Genomic DNA, 22,086 nt, shown 5'->3' with positions numbered 1-22,086 from the left:
GGAACGAGCAGTGTGTTGTCGAATACAAACTTTAACAAAGGCTGTTAGACGCTATTTGATCGAGAGACAAAAAAACACCTTTCATCTGATTCCCGGGTATGAGTCGCGGTTAAATATGTCCAGAGAGGATTCGAAAACAGAAGTGATGACGAATCATAAACAAACGTGTTCATTTGGATGTGGCCGGTTTACTTAAAAAGGATGACAGATTTGTCTTTGATTTTAACAGATGCAATGGACATTTTAGAAGGCTAGACAAGTTTAAAAGACGGGAGAAATCCATGTGATTACACCTTAAAACCTTTTGCATTTCACACCAAAATAATAGAAAGGTTTAAAAATATATACTGTGTAAACAAATTAGTGGTGGGCCGTTAACGGCGTTAAGTGAGACTCTTATCGCGCGATAAAAAAAATGTGGCCGTTAATCTATTCTCAAAGTTGTGTTGGGAGCTGGGTCTATGCTACGCAAGCTATGATGACTTTCACCTTGATATTTTAGCGCGGATGTATACCAGCTTAACTGCACTGTAGGGGCGAGAACGAGATTTTTCAACTCGCGTGATTCGCGTCATTCGCGGAAGCAGAAGCCGCCTCATCATCTCATAACCAGGGCTTCATTCGCGCGATTCGCGCAGCAAGTAGGTCTATTGGCTCTTTGCATTAACATATAAATCACTCGCGCTTGACACGCCATTCGCGTTTGGTCTGAACACAACATAACGTTACTGTGAAATTACCGCATCAAACGTGACGTGCTAACATGGATGCAGCTTTGAATGCCGCCGGGTTTGCTTCAGGGAATATTAATTTTTAAGAAGCTTCCAATAGAAACATCGAAAAGACTAAGGTTGTTTGCACCTTGTGCAATGCGGAATTGGTTTAAAAAAAACACTTTCTCTCAACAGGTAGTGGTCTAGCTTTAGTTGAAATCAGTAACTTTGTATTGAGATCTGATGTATTATGGCTCCTGTATGACAGGTCGCTTGTTGCTCCCTCACTCTTTGTAAGTCGCTTTGGATAAAAGCGTCTGCTAAATGACTAAATGTAAATGTACTGTAGGAGCTCTTCCAGTCTCAAGTACCACCTAAACGCAAATCATCCCTTAGCTAATGCGGAAGTAAACACAAGTTCATCTTATTGAACATAATTTAATTTTCATCACCAATTATCATAGTAGAACAGCTTTCTCAAGCAGTTTGTGATGCATTTTGGAAACAGGAGATGAGCCCCTGGTCTAATGCGCCACCTGGCTTGAGAAACCCGTTCTCAAAGACTTACTTTTAGTCATTATTTGGGTAGCACACATATTCTGAATGCCTTCGGCAGAATTCAAATGAGCCATTTTAATCTAGATTAATCTAGATTAAAAAAATGAATCTATGCCCACCACTAAAATAAATACATATGTGTGTTATATATGTTATTGTAACGTTCCTAAGAAAAATATTCTCTAGGATTATGGAGTTAAATATGTATAATTTTGAGAGGTTTAGCATTATATATTTTTACTGTATAACCCATGTGGCCTATAATACACCCAGCGGAACATAACGCAGCGCAAGAGTTTTTGCTAGTTTCAGCCCGACGCAGTTTGTTGTTTGCCATGCGTTGTTTAAATAGCAAATGCTTTTGCGCTCCATTGTGCCCCCGTGGGCATGTTGGTCTAAAAAAGAGGTGTTTTCAGGCACATTGATGGCGCATTGCTTTTTTGAGAAACTGAAAATAGACTGCGCCAAAGACCAACTCAAACCTGATCTAAAGTCAAAGGCACAATATTTTTTTGTTTTTTAAAGAGCGTGATAGTAGAAAATGCGCCTCTGGGTGGGTCCACACTGCGCTTTCCCTTTATTTATTACACAGAGGGAAGCGAAGCAGCACACAAACATCCCAAATATAAAAATAAATGGAGTACAATGTAAAAGATGATTATTGTGGACATAAAGATAAAAATCAGGCTTGTGCTGTAGATGCGAGCGCATCTGGCTCTTAAAGGTGGTGTAACCATTCTTCGAATTACGCTTGTTTAGACAAAGTCCGGTCGAGTACCAAAACAACCTTGTAGCTGATCAGCAGAAAAGTGCACAGAGCACAGGATGGACATTAGTCGAGCCGAGCTCTGACAAAAGCGAAGGATGGGTGTGTCTGTTTTGGTGATTTGAACATCTAAAACGACTATGAGAAATCGGACATCTCGCCTGTAGAGGGAATGAGAGATGAGACTCTGATTGGTTTACTGCATGTTACGCCCCAAAAAAACCATTACTCATTAAGAGAATCAAGACAAACTGTTAAGACCCTGCACCCGGGCGTGCCACCCGTTTTCCCGTTGCTAAAATGGCAAAAGTGGATTTGGACACCTTGAGTGCACACCCTGTGCTTTAGAACATGCGCTTAGATGGTGAAAATAGGCCTGTGTTCTGTAAACATGTTGTTAATAAACTACATCACATTTCTCAAACCTTGTTTAGTCGAACAGTCGGAAGAAGGCGTACTGCAAATGTTTACCAGGTTCCCTATCGAAAGCTGACGATCTTTTGAAGTAAATAAATTCCGCTTATTTCCATGTTTGCAGACACCCTACCGCCATGTTTTCGGCGTGTCCAACAAGTGCATTTTACACAAGATTTACATTTAAAAGGGGCCCCCGCGTGCAATGTAAAATAAGTGTTGATTCGAAGAAATATCAGCTGTGAAATCGATTTAGGGCGCGTGGAGCTCCCCAGCGAAGGCTCGGAGGCTGTCCGTGGCCTTTCCAGCCGCACGCGCAGGCTACTTCAAAAGCCAATTAGTGTGATTTCACATTCCCAGGCAGCTGAATAATTTCATGTAATTTTCAGCCATGTTGGATGGAGGCCAAGTTTGTTCGAAAGCGCATCCCCCCCAACCCCTCCGCCTGCTTCCCTCACCCCCGGATTCTTCCACGGCCCTTGTTTTTACCCCGATGCCTTTCCGTGTGTGTTTGGGATAATTTGGAAATCTTGTTGAAGCCCGGCTGTCCTAATTACACGCGTATCAGCGCGCACGCTGTCCCCGTTACCCGGCCTTCTCCCACAGGAGCGCGGTCACTCGCGGCCTCCGCGCGCACACACTAATTTCATCTCGCCGTGGCCTGTCAAACATCCAGCCTGTCTGAACACTTTTAATCGATTAGCTGAATGTCTCTATAATACATCAGCAGCTGGCAGGCAGAAGGGATTCGGCGCTGGGACACTTTAATTACTGTACCTGTGTACCAGCACAACCACGGCCGAAACGCTGATGTTAAGGCACCGGAGAACTAGTCTGCCCTGCAGCCCGGCTAACTTGGACTGTAAACACAGCGTATGTTATGTGGACATGATGGAAAAAAATATGAACTTGAAAAGCTACATTAATGCTAATACATTTAATTTGAATAGATAAAGAACATTTCTGAATGATTAAATGATACGTGAGTTTCATGAACACAAAACACCTTTAACTTTATTAACATTTGTTGGTCCAAAAATATCAATTTTAACATTATTTATTTATCCTCATGTCATTCGAAACGTGTATTTGACTCTTACTTCTGTGAGACATAAAAGAAAATATTTTGTGAAATATCACAATATATATGGAAGTCAATGGGGGGCAATGTTGTTTGATTATCAACATTCTTCAAAATATCTTTTTTTCGTGTTCTGCAGAAGAAAGTCGAACCACAACGATTACAGAAATACAACAATAAGATTTGTTTTTACTTAAACATTTTCTATTATCCAGAGACTACAGTTGAATTGATTTCACACCACAATGATTCCAACCACAGTTTTACTTGTATTTACTATGATTTTACTGCATCTGTCATAGTTTAACTGCAAGAAAAACTAAGCAAACACTGTTGAACGATCTTTAAAAAAAACATTCGATTCTGACAGCAGCCGAATCGACTCCGGAAATCCAGCCAAGAGACGTCTCCAACAGTTAAACAGCAAAAATCCATAAGAACCAGATATAAAATTGGGCCCATGTGCATCCTGAATATCCGGGGCTCTATAAATACAGTCTCTTGTCAGATTTGTTTTTTTGCATCCGTGTTTGTGGAATAAATGATGACTAAAAGGGCTGAATCCTTCGGGACGGCCGGCGGTGATTGATACGCGTGACGGCCGTGAGCCGACGGCACGAGAGAGAGGAACGACAGTCCATTTTAGAAAGTGTCTACCGAATTGATTTAACAAGTTTAATGTGTGCATCAATGTGGGTCTATTACTGGTTGTAAGCCTCAGTGATGCTATTTGTTCGACTGGCAAAAATACTGCTCTTTAGAATGAGTGTATTAGGTCTAAAATTGCAGAGAAAACCCCATTACAACTTTATTGCTGGTAAATTGGAACCAAACGTTGTCTGTATTTCAATTATTGTGAGTTACCCGGGAAATAAATCGATTTTGTATAGGCTCAATCACAGAGACCCTGATGAGAAACGCTTTATTACACTCGGGCAACCAAAGGCTAGTCTTTTTGTTTTCTCCCCTTAGCAATTTTCCAGAAATTGTCAATTAAGGACTTTCACGTCTCTTTTTGGCTTCTAGGAACCGTCGTCCGAGGGAGAGAAATCGTCATGCATCCTCTATCGCGCGGGGTGTCGTTTTGGATGCTTGTGTGCTTTTAAATGGTAATGTCGCCCCTCCCACGGGCATGTGTGACGACAAAAAGTGGCACATTTTGACATGAAGGGTAATCATTCTCATCTCCAATCAGCAACTGAGTCCAAAAACCAGCGCACAGGAAAAGACCTAGCGCTTACCCACAATGCACTGCTGCACTAGGTTATTAGAAGAAAATGAATTCGTTTTCATTATGTGAAGGTTTTTAGAGCCATTACTTATGTAACAATTAAACAACAAGACCCCCCTTCATGACTATTTACGAATTCCATGTGGACAAAACCTCATCCGACATTTCTAACTGATGACCAGTCACATTACGGATGTGCGGATTTTGACTCGCACCGTTACGCCGACAGAACAAACGTTTTCATTCACAACCATTCTGAGCGCAAATGAAGCAGTCAGACGACGCAAACGGAAAAAAGGGGTTTATATTACATTAAGCCCGCAGACACGGCAGCCTCACGTTCATGCAAATCAAATTCAAAGCAACCAACGCTGAGGAAAAAACACTACTGCAAAGTTTAATTAAAGGATCTGCATAATTTGAATGCGTTAAAAAGCAACGGAGACAGAGACGGAGAGAAAAGCGAGATCAGTGCAGCCTTGAAGTTGATATCATTTAATGACATCAGCTCTTTTACAGCGGTCTGTGCGGGCGAGCTGCCACAACACACAGTCCACGCAGGGAACTCTTTTCTACCCGTCGCTGAGACTGACGGCGCGGGTGTCCCTCTCTCTCATCCTCGCAATTAAAGCTCGCAGGCTCTGCTAAGATGCATCTTGTTCATACATGGGCAGGATGACATCCAAACAAATGGGAAAGAAAGAAAAGAGAGGCGTTATTAATGAGCTGAACATGCTTCTCTGACCTGCTCGAAACAATGAGAATCCAGCGGGAGGATTTGCACACACCGCATCCGGAAGTTTCCTTCAGATGTAATTGGCTTGGCAGCTTAGAAAGTGATAGTGTGAAACTGCTGACGTATTAACACCCTCTACGGATGCATCGGGTTTTATGTTTATGTTGGTGCAAACCACAAACATACAGGACAGGATTACCTGCATTTTAAAAATTCATTTAATTAAACACTTTTAAACTTCTGTCTGTACTGTATGTGTTATGTGAAGTTCAATAGTAAAGTTTTCATTGAATTGTAGACGAAAGCATAAAGGGATAGTTAACCAAAAATGAGATTGCTGACACCACTTACTCACCCTCATGTCATTTCAAACACGTGTGACCTTCTGTCTTGTGAACACAAAAGAAGATATTTTGAGAAATGTCTCACTGATTTTGTGTTCACTCATACAATGGAAGTCAATGGGGTCCAACACAAGAAAGAGTCGTATTCAGGTTTTGAAAGACATGAGTGTGTATTTTCATTTTTGGCTGAACTATCCCTTTAACATTTTATATAAACAAAGAAGAAGTTAACATTGAACAAATGAAAGTGATTCGACAGATTTTAAACAATGACAAGAGTGAGTCTAACTTTATCAAACACCTTCAAAGTGTCAGGACAATAAAGTGTGTCTTTAAATCTATATTTCATTAACATGCTCTAAGAAAACTCTGAAATTCCAGTAAATTGTGACGATTTTCAACGGTTGCTCATCCTATTATCTTCTGTACAAAATGTAAGTGTTCAACAAATAAAACATGCTGAAAATTATAAACGCATCACGGAAAACTGATAACAGGTAAATGAACTAATTTCTCTTGGGCTCTGTCCAACCGAGATTCTCAAAACCAGGACGCCACCGCAAAGAGTCAGCGTTGTTTTCTAATTATTTGAAGCGAGCAACAAATTCAATCAAACGGCGAGGAACTTCAAACGCGAGCTTCTATCATGAAACTACTCGTGTCGAGAGCTTCTGCCACCAAAAACAATGAATTTCATGTTTTATTCATGCGTTCATATACATTCTCATTAGCGCCGGCCACCGTGTGAGGACAGATAGCGTGATTGAGTGAGGATGGAGGGGGGAGAATGTGGCGTGCTTGAAGGCCTTGGGCGATCTGTTGATTGACTGGGCAGTGGTCCCAGCGGTGGTGACCGCCAGGCTCGGTGATGGACACACATGGGAGAATGTATCCGAGCTAGCCTGCAGCTGGGTTATGCGTCTGCTGTGCGGTGGGCCTACAGATTGACCTGATGCAGGCCAACTGGTGGAACTGGTTTGATTCATGAGATACGAGGAATGAAAGAATGCTGGGAGACTTTCTTGGTGAAGTCTAGATTGTAACGTCATTCTGCAAAACTTTCACACTGGCTGCTGGAATAGAACTGGGTTGAATTAAAACAACGTGTAGCTGATAGCACACATACATCCGGGAGACGTCTTTAAATGTCCACATTTACATATGCAAGACCTAGTTTTTTTTATTGTTCGGTCATCTGCTTTATGTCTCTTACAATATGTCAACACCGGACAGTGTGGACACAATGTAAAATTATAATGGGTTCTAAAACGTTTCTTATGCCGTTTGTCGAGTCGCGTCGGCTGCGTCCGGTGTAGACACAATCTAAGACGTTTCCTGTCTAGAAGATGTCTTTAAGTTTATGCTCTTTCTAAGATGTTAATATGATGTCATCACACAGCAGATGTCTTCCAGATCTTTCTCAGACATCTTACTTACGTAACTGTGCTATCTGGGATTCCTTAAATGCCGTTTGCCTCTCTAGCGCCATCTCTGTTTGAAAACTGTTAACTTTTATTTCTGTGCAATTCAGGTGAGCGGGCCTGCACAAGCCACCTGTAGCAACACACTCTCCTCTGCATGCACTAGACACTTTTACACACCATTGTGTTTCCAAAATCCCACAAAAGACTGACTTTAATATATGACTGTAATGTATGTATGCTTACTTCATGCACCTCAAATCACCTTACACTGTTCCCCAGACAGCTGCTTGAATGTCTCTCTCTTTTTGCACATGTACAGTATTTGTAGTCATTTGCACAGATGTACAGTTTGTATTTTATATTTTATTTTTATTTGTTAGTTTATGTATAAGCAACCACTTTTATATACATATATATATAGCATATGTATAGTCAAAGCTGACAGTAGGCTAGTTGTGTATAGGTTTATATTGTTTTACTTCGTGTTGTATATCTGTATTTATGTAGCACTGTGGTCCTGTGAGGCACGACATCTCGTCCCGCTATATGTCCACACATGTAGTGGAATGACAATAAAGCTCAACTTGAACTTGAACTTGAACTTGAAAGATAAAACTGCAGGTTCCTTGACATCCTTTATTTAAAATGGTCATCAAAAATGAAGATGTCATCAAAGGACATCAAATGGACACTTCCAACAGCTCAACTTATAAATCATTATAAACCTAACAATTTTGATCAATGATTTATTCATGATATTGTTTATTATTTAAAGATAAAAAGTCAAGAATTATGTCTCCGTAGTTAAATAATTTACTTAAGTAACTAGTTAGGGTGAACTGTTTGTACTAAGTGCTTAAATCGGAGACATGCATAAGGCCAAAGTTGTTTAGTATATTTACTCCAAGGGACGTAATATTCCAACTTCCCACCAAATAAATACCGCACATGAATCTCACATTAAACTTCACACAAGGACGGTTTACCATTAAGACACAAACAAAATTGCTGGTGAACTGCTCAACTTTCTAACCCGACTTCTACTTAGGCCAACAAAATGCTGAAGCAAGTTTAGCATTACATCAGTGATGCTGTGATGAGAGCAGTAATCCTCCGCTGGAAGGGCACTATCAAGTGGTTTATTATAGATATTAATGAATAATATGGGTGAGCGAAAACTGTTAGTCATGCGTTGAGATAGCAATAGCTAAATGCTTCACGCATGAATCGCTTGGTTCTCAGGCGGCCCCCGAATCTCGACCCCACCGCTCGTACCCGCTCCCAAACCGCCTTTAAATGGTGGAAATCCATTGGTTTCGATGTGAAGGTCTTTGTGACAGCAAGCAAAGAGAGTGATTAAGCGGGGCGAGGGCTATTGAGGGGCAGAAAATGGTGTGATTAAATTGGATGATTTGGGTGAGTCATTTGTGTCCTGTGGGGTGGGGGGACAGAGACAAACACAGTTGAGGCCACACACCTCCATGACCTTCCTCTGAAATTTCAACCGCCTTTATAATTTACTGCAGCCGCATGGAAAATCATGACAGTGTCTGAAAAGCTGGAATTAACACAGGGAGAAAAATCTGATTTAAAGACTAAATGATATTGTATAATGCTTTATGCGGTCTTAACGATAAAAACAATGTCTGTTTTCCTTATCTTTCATCAGGTCTAAGGAGACTATCCCTCAGGTCTCTAGATGTGGATCAGGTCCCTCTTTTAATGTAAAATTGTATTGTAACACTCTCCTTGAAGCATGTATGTATAATGCATTATAAAAGTAGTTTTAAAGTATTGTAATGTCTTATAAATAATTGTTATTACAGTTAATACACTATACCACTTAGCAATTTATTGTTAGACAGCACATTTAAAATAAACTACATATAATGCATTACAACACACATTATGAAGAATTATAATGCATTTTATCCTTTAATAACTCTTTATAATGCATTATACATACATGCTTAAAGGAAAGTGTTAACGAAATAATTTCTCAGTATTTTTATCTTGTTTTTCAGTAAAGATATTACATCTAAGTTTTTTCATAACAAAAAACACAATCCAGTGTGGTAAGAAAATTAAACATCAGTTAAGTACTTAATAAAGATGTAAAACTTAATTCAAGAATATTTGTATTATCCCACTGGCAGATATTTTTGGTTGTTTTAAGCATTTACTCAATATATCTGAACATAACTCAACATCTTGGGTGACTTTCCTCTTCAAGTAAATGTTTCTTGATTTAAGATGATTTTTTTTTGCAGTACACCATCCACTAGCCAGAAATCTTACAATGCATCCCCTTAAAAGTATTCTAACAAGCACCACAATTTCAAGAATAATTTACATCCATAGTCCAAAGGATGTATTGAGATTTAAATGGCAACATCACAGTTAGAGTTCAAAAAACATGCCAATGTGTCACATTACCAAAACCTGCATCATGTTCTCATACGGGTAGTTCAGAGGTTCTCACGTACTACTCCTGAGCCAGGAGAAATCCATTCCAAACGCACGGTGACGTTTTAAAAGCAAAATATCATGAAATTATTTTTGACGTTTTGATTCGTGCGAGGCCATAAAGCTCCGTGACAACTCGGTTTAATTATAATATATATTACGGCTGCCTCAGTCGGGCCAATTAAATTTGATTGGCTACTTTCTTTATTCAACAACCTCTTTTCATGTCATTCTAATTTACTGTCAAAGCAGCCTGAATATTGGAAACTAAATTATTTACTACAGCCCATAAGCCAATAATGTTCCATTTGTCTTGTACTGAGAGAGACTACACTAACAAGATTATTAAGGACATTAGTTGTAATGGTAAATGCCCTTCACTTGATTTGAGCTCGTGCTGAGGTTTAGATGTTCTACTTCAAACAAGACCTGCTCCATATCCTCGAACACACCTCAAACGGCAAACGACGGTAGATTAAATCATATGCTTGTGAAACAAAATAGGTTCAAATCTCATGAAACCTTTCTTGTGCACATCAAAACTGATGAATATGCATCGGAATAAATGTCTCTGTGTTCATTAAATGGATGTCAACGGGGGCCATGTTGTTTGTTTAGATACAGTCTTCAAAATATCTTCTTTCGTGTTCTGCAGGTTTGGAATGACACAAGGGTGATTAAAGGATGACAGGATTTTTGTTTAAGCCCTACAGTAGGCCTTGTATTAGACAATAAAAGGCTTGAAACATTGAGCTGAAGTCAGGAAGCTGAAAGCTGCTTGCTGTGCGTTAATGGTGAAGGTAATTTGTAATACTTTGTGAAGATATTAGCCACAGCTGACTTCAGGTTCAATCACGGCCGTGGAAACGAGGCTTTCCATATTCATTCGAACTGTCTCCTGGATTCATTTCTCCATTATTGGTCTATTTGCAAAAGGACTAATTACCATCCGGCTCAGTCTGGCCACAGAGAGTTTAAGCGCTCGGTCTATCCGTCAACACAAAACACCTCTATTTTTAGTGGAGAAACAATAATCATATTCTCTTACGGCCAGGAAATCTACAATGTTGTTACTGAGAAAATACAGCCTTTTCCGAAGGCAAACACACACAACGAACACACACATCCGTATACAAATACACATCGGCGCAAGAACACGCTCCCGAGCGAAGCTATTGGGAAACTTAAGGCACCCTGGAGGGCTGTCTCACGGTGCCGCTGCCAACGCTGGCTTTGTTGTCTCCATTCAGAAGAGAAATAGACCATTAAAGAGCATAGTTACGCTAAAATATATAGCAGACTCGCGATTAAGTCTCTGACCAAACGGCGAGCCGGATTTGCACATCGCATCGTGATTTAATAAGGAAATAAGCACCCGATCCTACCAATTAACTGCATTTCTGTCCCCGTCTTTGATTTAAAGCTAATCAATTCACCAAAAGACAAAGTGCGTACAGTTTTTTATTATGAAAACACATTGTTTGACAACAATGCACCCTCAAGCTGTTTGCGCCACACAGAGAGAGGGAAAAATAAAGGTGTGTAATTGTTTCCATGGCAATTACGACTTTCTTTGGCGTGCATTCCAAAATAAAGAAAACAACATAAACATGCCCGCAGCCTCGATGCAGCCAAAAGCAATTTCCTCTTCTAAATTTAGTTATGCAAAGCCTATGGGCATCATCAACATTTAGTAATTAGTTTTATAATTACTGCTGTTTTGCTCACTGTCATTCAATTTTTCTTACACCACGACTGGGGAACGGAACATCTCGCGCACACAGCTGTGCAAATTACCATTCATTTACAGAGTGAAGGATATCGACGAGAGCTGATTTTTACCCATGATGCCCAGTGCCGAGTAGCGCAACACCTTTGAGCCTGCCATTTTCCACCGGCGACTCCAGAATGCCACGCAAAAGGTGCTTTTTCAGTGTTGTGAGGGTCTATTGTGATGCAAACGGCATTAATTCCCTCATTACCATTAACAATGAGAGCGGCGTGCTGGTCACCCGGTTCGAGCGCTTTAATCAATGCCCTGCTCTCTGCCAACCCGCCTCGCCAAAGACCCCTTCACATGAGGACGCTAAAGTGACTGCTCGATCACTCTGAGAACTGGTCAAAGCTTTTAATGAGATCACGCTGTTGACTGTACGAGGGTTTGATATGCTCATAAATTAACAGCGCTGCAGCGGTGTACAGGTGGGTTGACTGTAAAAACACATTACTGTATATCATCTAGCATACATCTCGGAAAAGAATAGCTTAGAGTTGAATAAAGTGGCTCACAATCCTTTTATGAAAATTAACCTTGGCTCCTTTAGGCTACAAATGAAACCAAAAAAACATAGTTTAAATAGGGTAAACATAGTTGAACCATGGTATTTGAAGTATAAAGAAGTATCTGTACTTGATGAGGATTTTTACTTTGGAAAGAAATGACTTCATTACATCATAAAGCATGTCATACCTTTATTCCACTAAACAAAAATACATATTTTTTAACCTTTTGTTCAGTATTGAAGTAAAATAAAAATCTGGTATTTTGCCACTTTAAAAAAATAAGTAGGATTGTACTAATGTACGATTGCGATTGTACTAATGTATTTAAAGGTAAAAAAACAACATCAATTTATCGAATGGAGAAAATTGTATGATATATGCTTTATAATGTGGTAAAGTAAAACAAAGTATAAACACTCAGATATTTAAAAATGTAGTTGAGAGTAAAAATACCTGAAGTGATACTTCACCCAAAAATGAAAGTTCTGTCATCATTAACTCACCTTCAAGTTGTTCCAAATATGTTTACATTTTTTTGTATCACTTTAAATAACGTCCACCTCTGATATAGTAATCAAATATCAAGAAAAAAACAATATTACTGCACTTTTACTATAATAAAACCACGGTTAATATTTTCGGAAATTTAAACACAAGATTGTAAAAAGATTTCGACGCAAGTTGAAAGTTATTGATGAAATTATGCAAATTGGAAAAAGTACACGGACATTTGCCCGCTGTGCTAGAAACGTGTCACAAGAACACACACAAAAAAACATTTTATAAGTGACAAAACTTCAAAAGAAGCCATTATGTTTGTTAGAACGCTTGTGAATTTGCAAAGCGTGGAAGCACGACCTCCCCGAAGACGAAGGGGAACAAAGAAAGTATATGATTACGAAATCTTTTTTGATTCTGAGCTAAACAAGTGTCTTGAAAAGCAGGAGGTTTGGTTTTATTCGGGTGAGTGACACATCTATGCGATGCGGCAGTCACCGAAGATCAAGCGCTGATAACCAGCGAACACGCAGCAGAATCCAGCGGCGTCTGTAATAAAGACAGCGGGCCTCGGCATCTCAGGTATTAATCACAGACAACAAAGAGCTGTGTGTTTCTGTCACTGCGTTCCACTCACAGCCGCCGACTGCTGAATAGATTATAAATCCACTGATGAGAAAATCTCCAGTACAAACAGCGTGTTTACAGTAGAATGACACAAAGGATTTCGACACGATATAAACCGGGCCCGGAGGAAGCGCCGTTGCTCAGATGATGCTCACGAGAATTGAGGTTTCAATTTTTCTCAGATGATTTTACAAAAAGTAATCAGTAATGATATAATGATTGACACACAAATTTCTAGTCAAACGCAAATTAATTCACCTGAAAATTTCAAGAGGAACATGTGAGTTCGTAGTGGAGCCCCTGGTACCCTAGTGATCTCAGCAAGATTTGAGACATTGTTGAGATTTTTACAACACAGCGTGCAACGTCACGCTCTCCATTTAACGTCAGGAGCACCAATTGAGACATTACAGAATTCTAATTTGTGATTTCTCACAACTAAATTTGCATGTCACTCAATTATTTCACTAGCGTCGATGTCAACCCGAGCAGCCGGTGGCACAAGATGTTCACGCTTTGGGTGATTAAGACAGAAAACCATTTTTTTCATCATTCTGACTGCAAATATTAAAACCTGCTATTTTGTAAATATTCCCGGCCATTTGGAATTACTTTCCGGTGATCATAAAAGGACAACGAGCATATGTGTCCCGGACTAACTGCGGGCACAAAACGTGTCAATTTCGCAGGCAGCGTGGTGGAGTTGCGGGGCGTGTGGTTGGTGAAGTGTGGCATTTTGGCGACTGCTCGCTGCTCTGCATGCATGAATAATGAATGCACAGGTGGCGGAGGGGGGTCAGGGGCCCGCGCCAGCCTCCAAACAACAGAAAGGTCATGCTTGTTTGTGCAGTGTCCTTCAACAGATGTGAAACGTTTCTGACAGAGACTAGCAAATTTCGGTTAAAACGCTGGGAAAAAATTAGTTGATGGGTCAATTACGCCAAAGGTCAACAGGCGCCAAGGAGAGGAGGCGCGACTTATGATAATAAATCGACACTTGAGAAGCGGAGGTCAAATTCTTTCAGTTGCGATGCCAGTAATATCTCCGGCTTTATTACAGATAAGGGGCCATTGTCTACGCTTTGTCACCCTATTTTTGCATTCCAGAAAAGCCAGCTTTGTTTTAACGGCAGCTCCAAATGGTTGCGTATTCGCAAATGGATGAAGGACGTAGAAAACGTAGGCGGATTTTTCTCAGAGCAAAGAATGACTTGGAGATTGGCCAAACGACACCGCTCGGAGATTTCCCAAAAGGTTACAATCATCAGTTATCACAGAGAAATGACTTACAAGAGAAGTCAACTTTGCCTTTTTCTTCCGTTATGGCAAATACGCTATAATAAAAATGCAGCAGCGGGCCGTGGCTTTCTATGTAAAGACGCAGGGAAATTGCCTGGAACTCTGAACTGACAAATGAACCGGCGACTTCCATGCAGGGTAAACAATATCATTTTCCTACAGCTCACCTTGACTCGCGAGCGCAAACAATCGGAAGGAGGAATGGGCTCTGGCCTCTGAGCTCGGGCCCTGATGCAATAAGTCACCATATGTTGGCATTAGCATGCTCTGCATTACGGGAACTGGCGCGCCTCCCGGTCAGCCGCACGCCAATCAAAACCCGCGCACCTCTTTCATTGGGAATACACAGAGGAGGAGAGCTCTCTGCCTCTGTAGGTCAGGCTCGTCTCCTCGCCACGATCGGAAAATAAACAGAGATTCATGAGCTCGGAGGAACCGGGAGTGGGCTGAGTATCCATTAGCTCTAGTGATGCAGAGCGGCAAAACTGGAATCGATAACGGCTTCTGTTCGAAATGTAGTGCAAATAAAACGGGACGCGCTACTGATTCAATTCAAATGGCTGCTGTCAATGAGATGGAAGGACACAGCAGCTCTCGTTGTCCTGGAGGGTTCAGATTCACCTTGCCGAGCATTCGTTAACACGGATGTTATTTATTTCCTGCGCTTACATCATTTCCTTCACCGAGCATGCTGGAACGGGTATCAGACCTGTGCACCGGCTACACCGAATTATTCAGCATATACGTTTTCTCATTAAAATGCACGCGGCTCTTCAAAGCGAGACAACAATGATACCATCTGTTGTGTGTTGGCCGGAATACTCAGAACAAAGCTGCTGAAAACCGCACCAATTTACTCTTGCCTTTAACGTTTCATGTATCACCGTCCAAATTTACGGCAGATCACTCGTTCTTGGGTACAAAGTGGCTGTAATTGAATTGAACATTTAAAGCGGCACACGCACCTTAAATATGTTCAACACGTTTCCCAATGATGAATAAAAAATCTTCGAGTTCATGTTAAATCATTAACACGACAAATGAATACAAACACGGGTCGTAAAAATCTAATTTCCTCAACATCTTATATTTAAAGGGACGGTTCACATTAACTCGCCCGTAAGTTTATCTGTTAAAAAACAAAAGATGGTACTTTGGGGAATGTGGGAAACCAAACAGTTTGGCTTTTGACTACTATAATAGTTTTTCTTCCAAATATTTCTACAGATTCTACAGAGTAAGTTGTAACAAAAACTGTATTTAGTAACGCATCTTGACTATGCAGAGAAGAGCAAATACCGAGCGCATCTTTTCTTATATATATATTGATCCGGATCACATCCTATATCACCAACCAATTAGCATTAGTTGATTAACCAGACCCATTACTCACCAAATCAATCCAGTCCAACTAAAAATCTATACTTACTGTTAAATCTATAGTAGGCTTCAGTGCACCGACATACGTAACTAATTAGGGCTCTGTAGGGCATGACACATCGTCTTGTTTATTTATAACCGACAGCTATTTTTCTTCCACGGTCTGTACCACAGTGAGGGGGGATTATGAGCATGGTACTTTTCCACACAGGACTTGTTTTTTATGCACATACAGTACAACGCTTCTCTTTCTACTGTATATCTTTGCTGTCGTCTCATTAGACAGAAGTGATCTCTATGTAACACGCCTGTGGCGTGCTGTTGAGCACCGCAGACGACAGTAGTGACACGTCCCTCAGCACGTACTGTATGAACAAACAGAGAACATGTTTACAGTAATTGTGCTCATAATGGAAGCCTAGCGGGCAAGCGTGCGCAAGGGTTTAAAAACAGAAATTTGTTAAAGGTGTATCCTTTCGCCATTACTGATGTAATTCCTGTCAATAGAAGAACAACACAGAAAAACACAAGAATATTTTTGTACCTTTCACTGAGGTGTTGGGTGGCGGTCCTTCCATTCGCAGGTTCCACGGCGGGTCTCCCTGGTTGGCGAAGTCCCTCATTTTAAGGTAGCTGATGGTGAGACGAATGATGGACGCCTTGTCCAGTTGGCTGGTGATGGCGCCGGGAAGAGGAAGCATCTTCGCCAGCTCATAGAACTCAAAGTTCTCCTTGCCCCGGCGCGAGCGGGCGGCGTCACGTGACTTCTCCTTCCTCAGAGCCTGCAACCTGGCAGAGACACAAGACAGAACATTTAATGCTGGTCAAAGACCTCTCATTTCTGACAAAGCATCAAGAATATCCTTAATAGTAATAATAATATAGATAAATATAAATAAGTATTAAAAAAATAGATAACTATAAATAAATAAAATAATATTAACAAAGAAAAAGATAGATATATAAACAAATACTGCCAATAATATAGATAAATATTAATAAGTACAATAATAACATTTAAAATAATAATAACAATATAGATAAATATTAAAAATAAATATAGATAAGAAAAATAAAGGAAATAATAATAATAAAGGAAAAGATGGATAAATAAATAATAAAGATAAATATAAATGAGTTTAAAAAAATAAAATAGATAAATATAAATGAAAAATAAAGAATAATAATAATAAAGAAAAATATAAATAAGAAAATAAATAAATACTGCTAATAATATAGATAAATATAAATAAGTAAAATAATAATAAAATAGACAAATATAAATAAATAAAATAATAATAATCAAATAGATGAATATAAATAAATAAATATTATCTTTATAAGTTATTTAATTAATATTAGCTTATAAAAGAGATTATTTTGTCACTGACAGTAGCGTACTACACAATAGACAGAGAGAAAACCTGTAACTTTGAGAGAGTAATTACAGATCTAATAATATTGTCTTATATTCATAAAACATACAGTATAAATGTAACTTCATACAGCACATCCCTGTGTAAAATCTTGGTGTATAGCTGGATATCTCAACACACCTTTCTGTTCTCTGCACAATTTTTCACATCCAGACAAAAGGCCCAGGAGAAACGGTCTGTAACTGAACTCAATAGCATTGCTGCGCTTTGTGTTATTGACTGTATATAGTATCAAGTGAACACCTCTGTGCCAATCACAGACAGGGCGGGAAACCACGGCTAAAGTTGCATTCGTACCGGCTTTGTTGTGCTCCGAAGGGACACCTCAATTCAATTGATTCAGTCATTGGAATCCAGAAGTGGGTCGAAGTCCTGATTAGCTTTGGCCGGGGGTCTCATGAGACAGTCCTGTGAATGACTTTCACATCGCTGCCTTTTAACCAAAGACACAAGACCAGAGATCTTCTTTCTCAGCCAGAGAGAGAAATAAACGCTAACCGTCTGCACTCAATTTCAGAACCGATGTCAGACGGAAAACACCCAAAATACGCGTACGCACCATCACACACGCCGGCATACACAAAATGATTTGTTTTACATTTTGCCTCAATCCAAGTGCCGCTGTTTGTGTTGAATCTATGGATGTAAAACTATTCAGTGGTCATGTCTCTGAATATATTTTCTTATACAGTCAACAGACTCTTGCATTTAAACATGCATCAGTGCAAGAAGCAAACAATTTCCCATCGTGCCATGAAAGTCAGAGCTTGTCGACATTGTTTAAAACTTGCCATTACAAAATACTCGAGTGAATAAGTAAGCAAACCCATAAAAAAGACAAACCACCGATTTCTACAAGAAGTCAATGAGATTAAATGGAGAGCAGATGATAATGCTTGCATCTCAGATATTTCTCCTGAGAGACAGAGGTAGAAATCTTGCAAATGTCTCCATTAGAGTATAAGAAAAGAGATCTCAACAATGTCCCAAACTGAGATCAGATTGCCAAAGTAAGAAAGTCTATAAAAAATGTCAATATGAACTCAAACGCTTCTCCTCAAATTAACCCAAATCTAGATTATTTAACCTCTCCAATCTACACACCGTTCATTTTCCACCTCCACACTCGGGTCGAACAAATTTCTCAAAACATCCGAGACCAAGTTGATACTTATATAAAAAGAAACCAAGAACTGACAACCTCTGAAAAATGAAATGTTAGTCGTAGCAATCAATTCATGATATTTGTAAATAAAAGAATGACGTTAGCTGGACATGGATGCTTTGCAGCGCGTCAAATAATACAGAATGGCTCATCCATTTACAGAAGACACATAGTGGCATTGAACGAATCCAGCGCAGACAGCCCCATTGAATGCACTGTCACTGAAAATAATAGGAGTGATCTATTTTTTTCATGTCAAAACACTACATCGCTATCATCTGACTGAGAACAAAACAGAAAAGTGCTTTCTAAAATGTATACTCCATCAGATCCAAGAGCCTTTATTCATTAAGCGCACAATTTACATTCAAGCTCAAGTTAATATGCACAAGCCCATTGACTAATATCCTACAAGACGTAGCCTATTTCGTGTTTATAGATTCAGCTCTTTGGTTCAGGGTTTGAGCGCCTTGATTTATGATTTTCAATCACACAATTCACAACAGCCAGTTTAATACTTCCAAAACACAACTGCCCACTTTCTGTAGCGCTCATCATGTCAAGCCATTCCGAATTAAGTCGGAAATAAATCAGCCCGAAGCTTCTGTGCTCCCCGCCGGCCGACATTCAGATTAATTTTTTACCAGCGTAAATGCTAAATCAGTTATCGCAAGTGGCGAAAGATGGGAAAGAAAAATGTGTTGATGGATGAAAAATGACGGTCGGTGTAGGAGAAAACCATCAGATGTTGTCTTTGCACTTTATCAGCAAACAAAAAGCAACATAAAAATTTTAACTGAGCCATGTCGTAGAACGCAAATATAAAGTACTTCATCTTGACACATCCTCACAATTCTCCGTCTCTATTTCTGTTTTAGTATTGGTCGATAATCCCAAACAGCGAGCAATAAACCTCAAAAAGCCCACGTGGCCATTACCTCCAAAAGACCACCCAAGCGCAAATCTAATACTGCCGTCAAAGATGGTGTGATCAATTTTAATCCCCCGAGTATCAACAATATAAAACTATCATTTCATCACCAAATATAGACGCACTCCATGCCTTTGCATACGCGAGATGGATTTCTATTCTCGATGGTGTGGAACACTTCAGGATGAGAATAAAAACACTATTTGATGGTCTGCTGCTCAGACAGTATATAAAACTAGTAATGGTTGTCTGGAGTCAAAGTGCAATAGAGCAGCAGGATTTCATTTCTTCCACAAACTCGGAAAGAATTATGTTGTCCAAAAGCCGTCTTGATGAGCTGAGGTTACATGACCTCCAGTTTTGCCACATATTATGTAGTACGAGAAAATGCAACAAATACGAAAACATGGTGATAACTCCAACCCTCCACGACCCTTGCAGATTTCTAAGAAAATAAAAATCACAGATGAGATTTCAATTGTTGCTTCAAGGTAGCGACGACAACTTAAAGGGGCCATGCAACGGTGTTACTTGCATTCTGACTTCTTTACAATGTTAAACACGCAGGCTTCTCATGCTTAACATAGTCAACTTGTCAAAAAAAAGGTTATTGACGTATTATTTCTGTGTTTGATACAGCACTCCAATTTCTCAGAAAGTTTTTTATGGTTCGTAACAGGGATCCTATTCCTTTTACTGGACAATTCTTCCGGAAAAGCACGGAAACGCAAAAGAAATAGCCCGTCCACGCGCCATTGGCAATCGCCGCATGCATGCATTATGTAAACAACACAAACTTACTGTATATTGAATCAATAGTTATGCAGGGATAATGCGATGAGTTCCTCCCCCCACACACCCTCCAGGGGGTCATATTTTTCTGGAAATAAGCGTACAGCTGTATCTCTCTTTTATAAATGTGATCAAACAAAATACTCTTCGATGATATGAAGTATGCAACACTAATACATAAGATTAACATGAGATTGGCATTAACTGGTAAGAGAAGCAGAAGCATAAAAGGAAAAAATAATTGGTAATTGTTTGTAAGCACAATTACAGAATGTACAGAACCTGAATACAGTTGGTGGCTGGAGGGGAGTGGCTTTATTTTGACATGAATGTCATGTAAAGTAGAGATGGTTGACAAAGTATGAGCTTAAATGACTTAAAAAAAGGATGATTTATGTTGAAAAAATTCTTGTGTAACATCATTTCATATGTCCTTTAAGACAATTTAAACCACTTTAAGACACCCAAAACATCCAGAACACATCACCTTGTGAATGACCGTACCGCTCTATTTACTAAATTAGCGAATCACTTTGACATGTCTGACTACGACAGACCCCCCCCAAAAAGAAAAAATGCAGAACAGGCTGAATCTTCTGCAAATGATGATTTAGGGTTGGAGGTAATTGCCTTCATCAGTGTAGAAAAAGCCGGCAGAGAAGAAATGTCACTTTAGATTATCTTCTTGCCTCCTAAAGCAATAGATGACACTTGATCAGAGACTAAATGCCAAAACCAATCAATTCCTTTTGTGACTCGCCGCCACGGCACACTAAAAAAGGCCAAAGTCTTGGTTCTTCTAATTAAAGTAAATGCTATCTCCTTGGTTACCTCATTAATATTCTCATTGACTTTGTTATACATACAGTATGTCATATGACAGGTTTATAACAAGTTACATGACTTTTGGAAAGACGACTGTACATTGTTTGTTCAATATATGGGTTGAGCACATGCAACTAAAGGGTTAGTTCACCCAAAAATGAAAATTCAGTCATCATTTACTCAACCGTAGGTTGTTCCAAACCTGTACAAAGTTCTTTGTTCTGCTAAACACAAAGGAAGATATTTGTAAGAATGTCAGTAACCAAACAAATATCAATCCCCATTTACTCCCAATACTATGAAAAAAAATACTATGAGAGCTAATGGGGGATAAGATCTGTTTGGTTACTGACATTCTTCCAAATATCTACCTATATGTTTAGCAGAACTTTTTTCAGGTTTGGAACAACCTAGGGGTGAGTAAATGATGACAGAATTTTCATTTTGGGGTTGACCGTCCTTTTTAAATTAAGATGTATATACGATCAATGACATCTGTTGAATGGGTACCAAACAATATGAAACAGTAGATAACAAAACTTGAAATTAAAATCTCAAGATTTTAATTAGAAAAGATTCTTGTTAGATACAAAGTGACACCCTAACTGTGTTTAAGATTTACCTGTCTATGCTAAAAAAAGAAATTCTTGCTGCAATTCATAAGCACTATGTTCATAGCTAAAGAGCCACTACACTGTGAATCATGGGATTGCTGAGCTCAGATGTGCATCATTAAAGGCAAGGTTACGTCTTCCATGGCGCACTAATTCCCTTCAAGGTCTGCACGTACTTCCCTCTCAATCAGTAAAATGGATCTGGTTCTGATGTGAATGGCCATGGCTTTCAATGCCCTCAATGCTGTTCACTTGTCCTGAGAGCAATGTGTATGCGTGCGTAGGGGGACACTTTACTTTCTCCATTAACACAGAAGTCACTGCAGGAGATCTGTAAATGTGTTATTGGTATAGATCAGAAATCACCATGCTGAAAACTAAACGGGTAAAAGGTTAGTTATTTAGTCTTCAGTAGACTTAATATTTGCTTTTAATCGCCACGGACCACCCAAGAGGTCGTCTGATTGACATCTAATGCAACCAATCACAGTTTGTTTTGTTTA

At 39.5% G+C, this 22,086-nt stretch overlaps 1 protein-coding gene across 4 annotated transcripts in view; it reads right to left on the bottom strand.

Annotated features, from left to right (window-relative positions):
- The window catches only part of LOC130437302 (neuronal PAS domain-containing protein 3), a 225,022-nt gene that overhangs the window by 133,713 nt on the left and 69,223 nt on the right, over positions 1-22,086 (bottom strand). For all 4 annotated transcript variants that reach the window (XM_056768605.1, XM_056768608.1, XM_056768606.1 and 1 more), the window contains exon 3: positions 16,365-16,609. In XM_056768605.1, the coding sequence (XP_056624583.1) occupies positions 16,365-16,609 (245 nt within the window). The remainder of the gene's footprint in view (positions 1-16,364; positions 16,610-22,086) is intronic.

The sequence above is a fragment of the Triplophysa dalaica genome, chromosome 15 (genome assembly GCF_015846415.1).
Source record: "Triplophysa dalaica isolate WHDGS20190420 chromosome 15, ASM1584641v1, whole genome shotgun sequence".
Lineage (NCBI taxonomy): Eukaryota > Metazoa > Chordata > Actinopteri > Cypriniformes > Nemacheilidae > Triplophysa > Triplophysa dalaica.
Note: the sequence above shows the minus strand (reverse complement) of the source record. Positions and strands in the feature narration are given on the sequence as shown.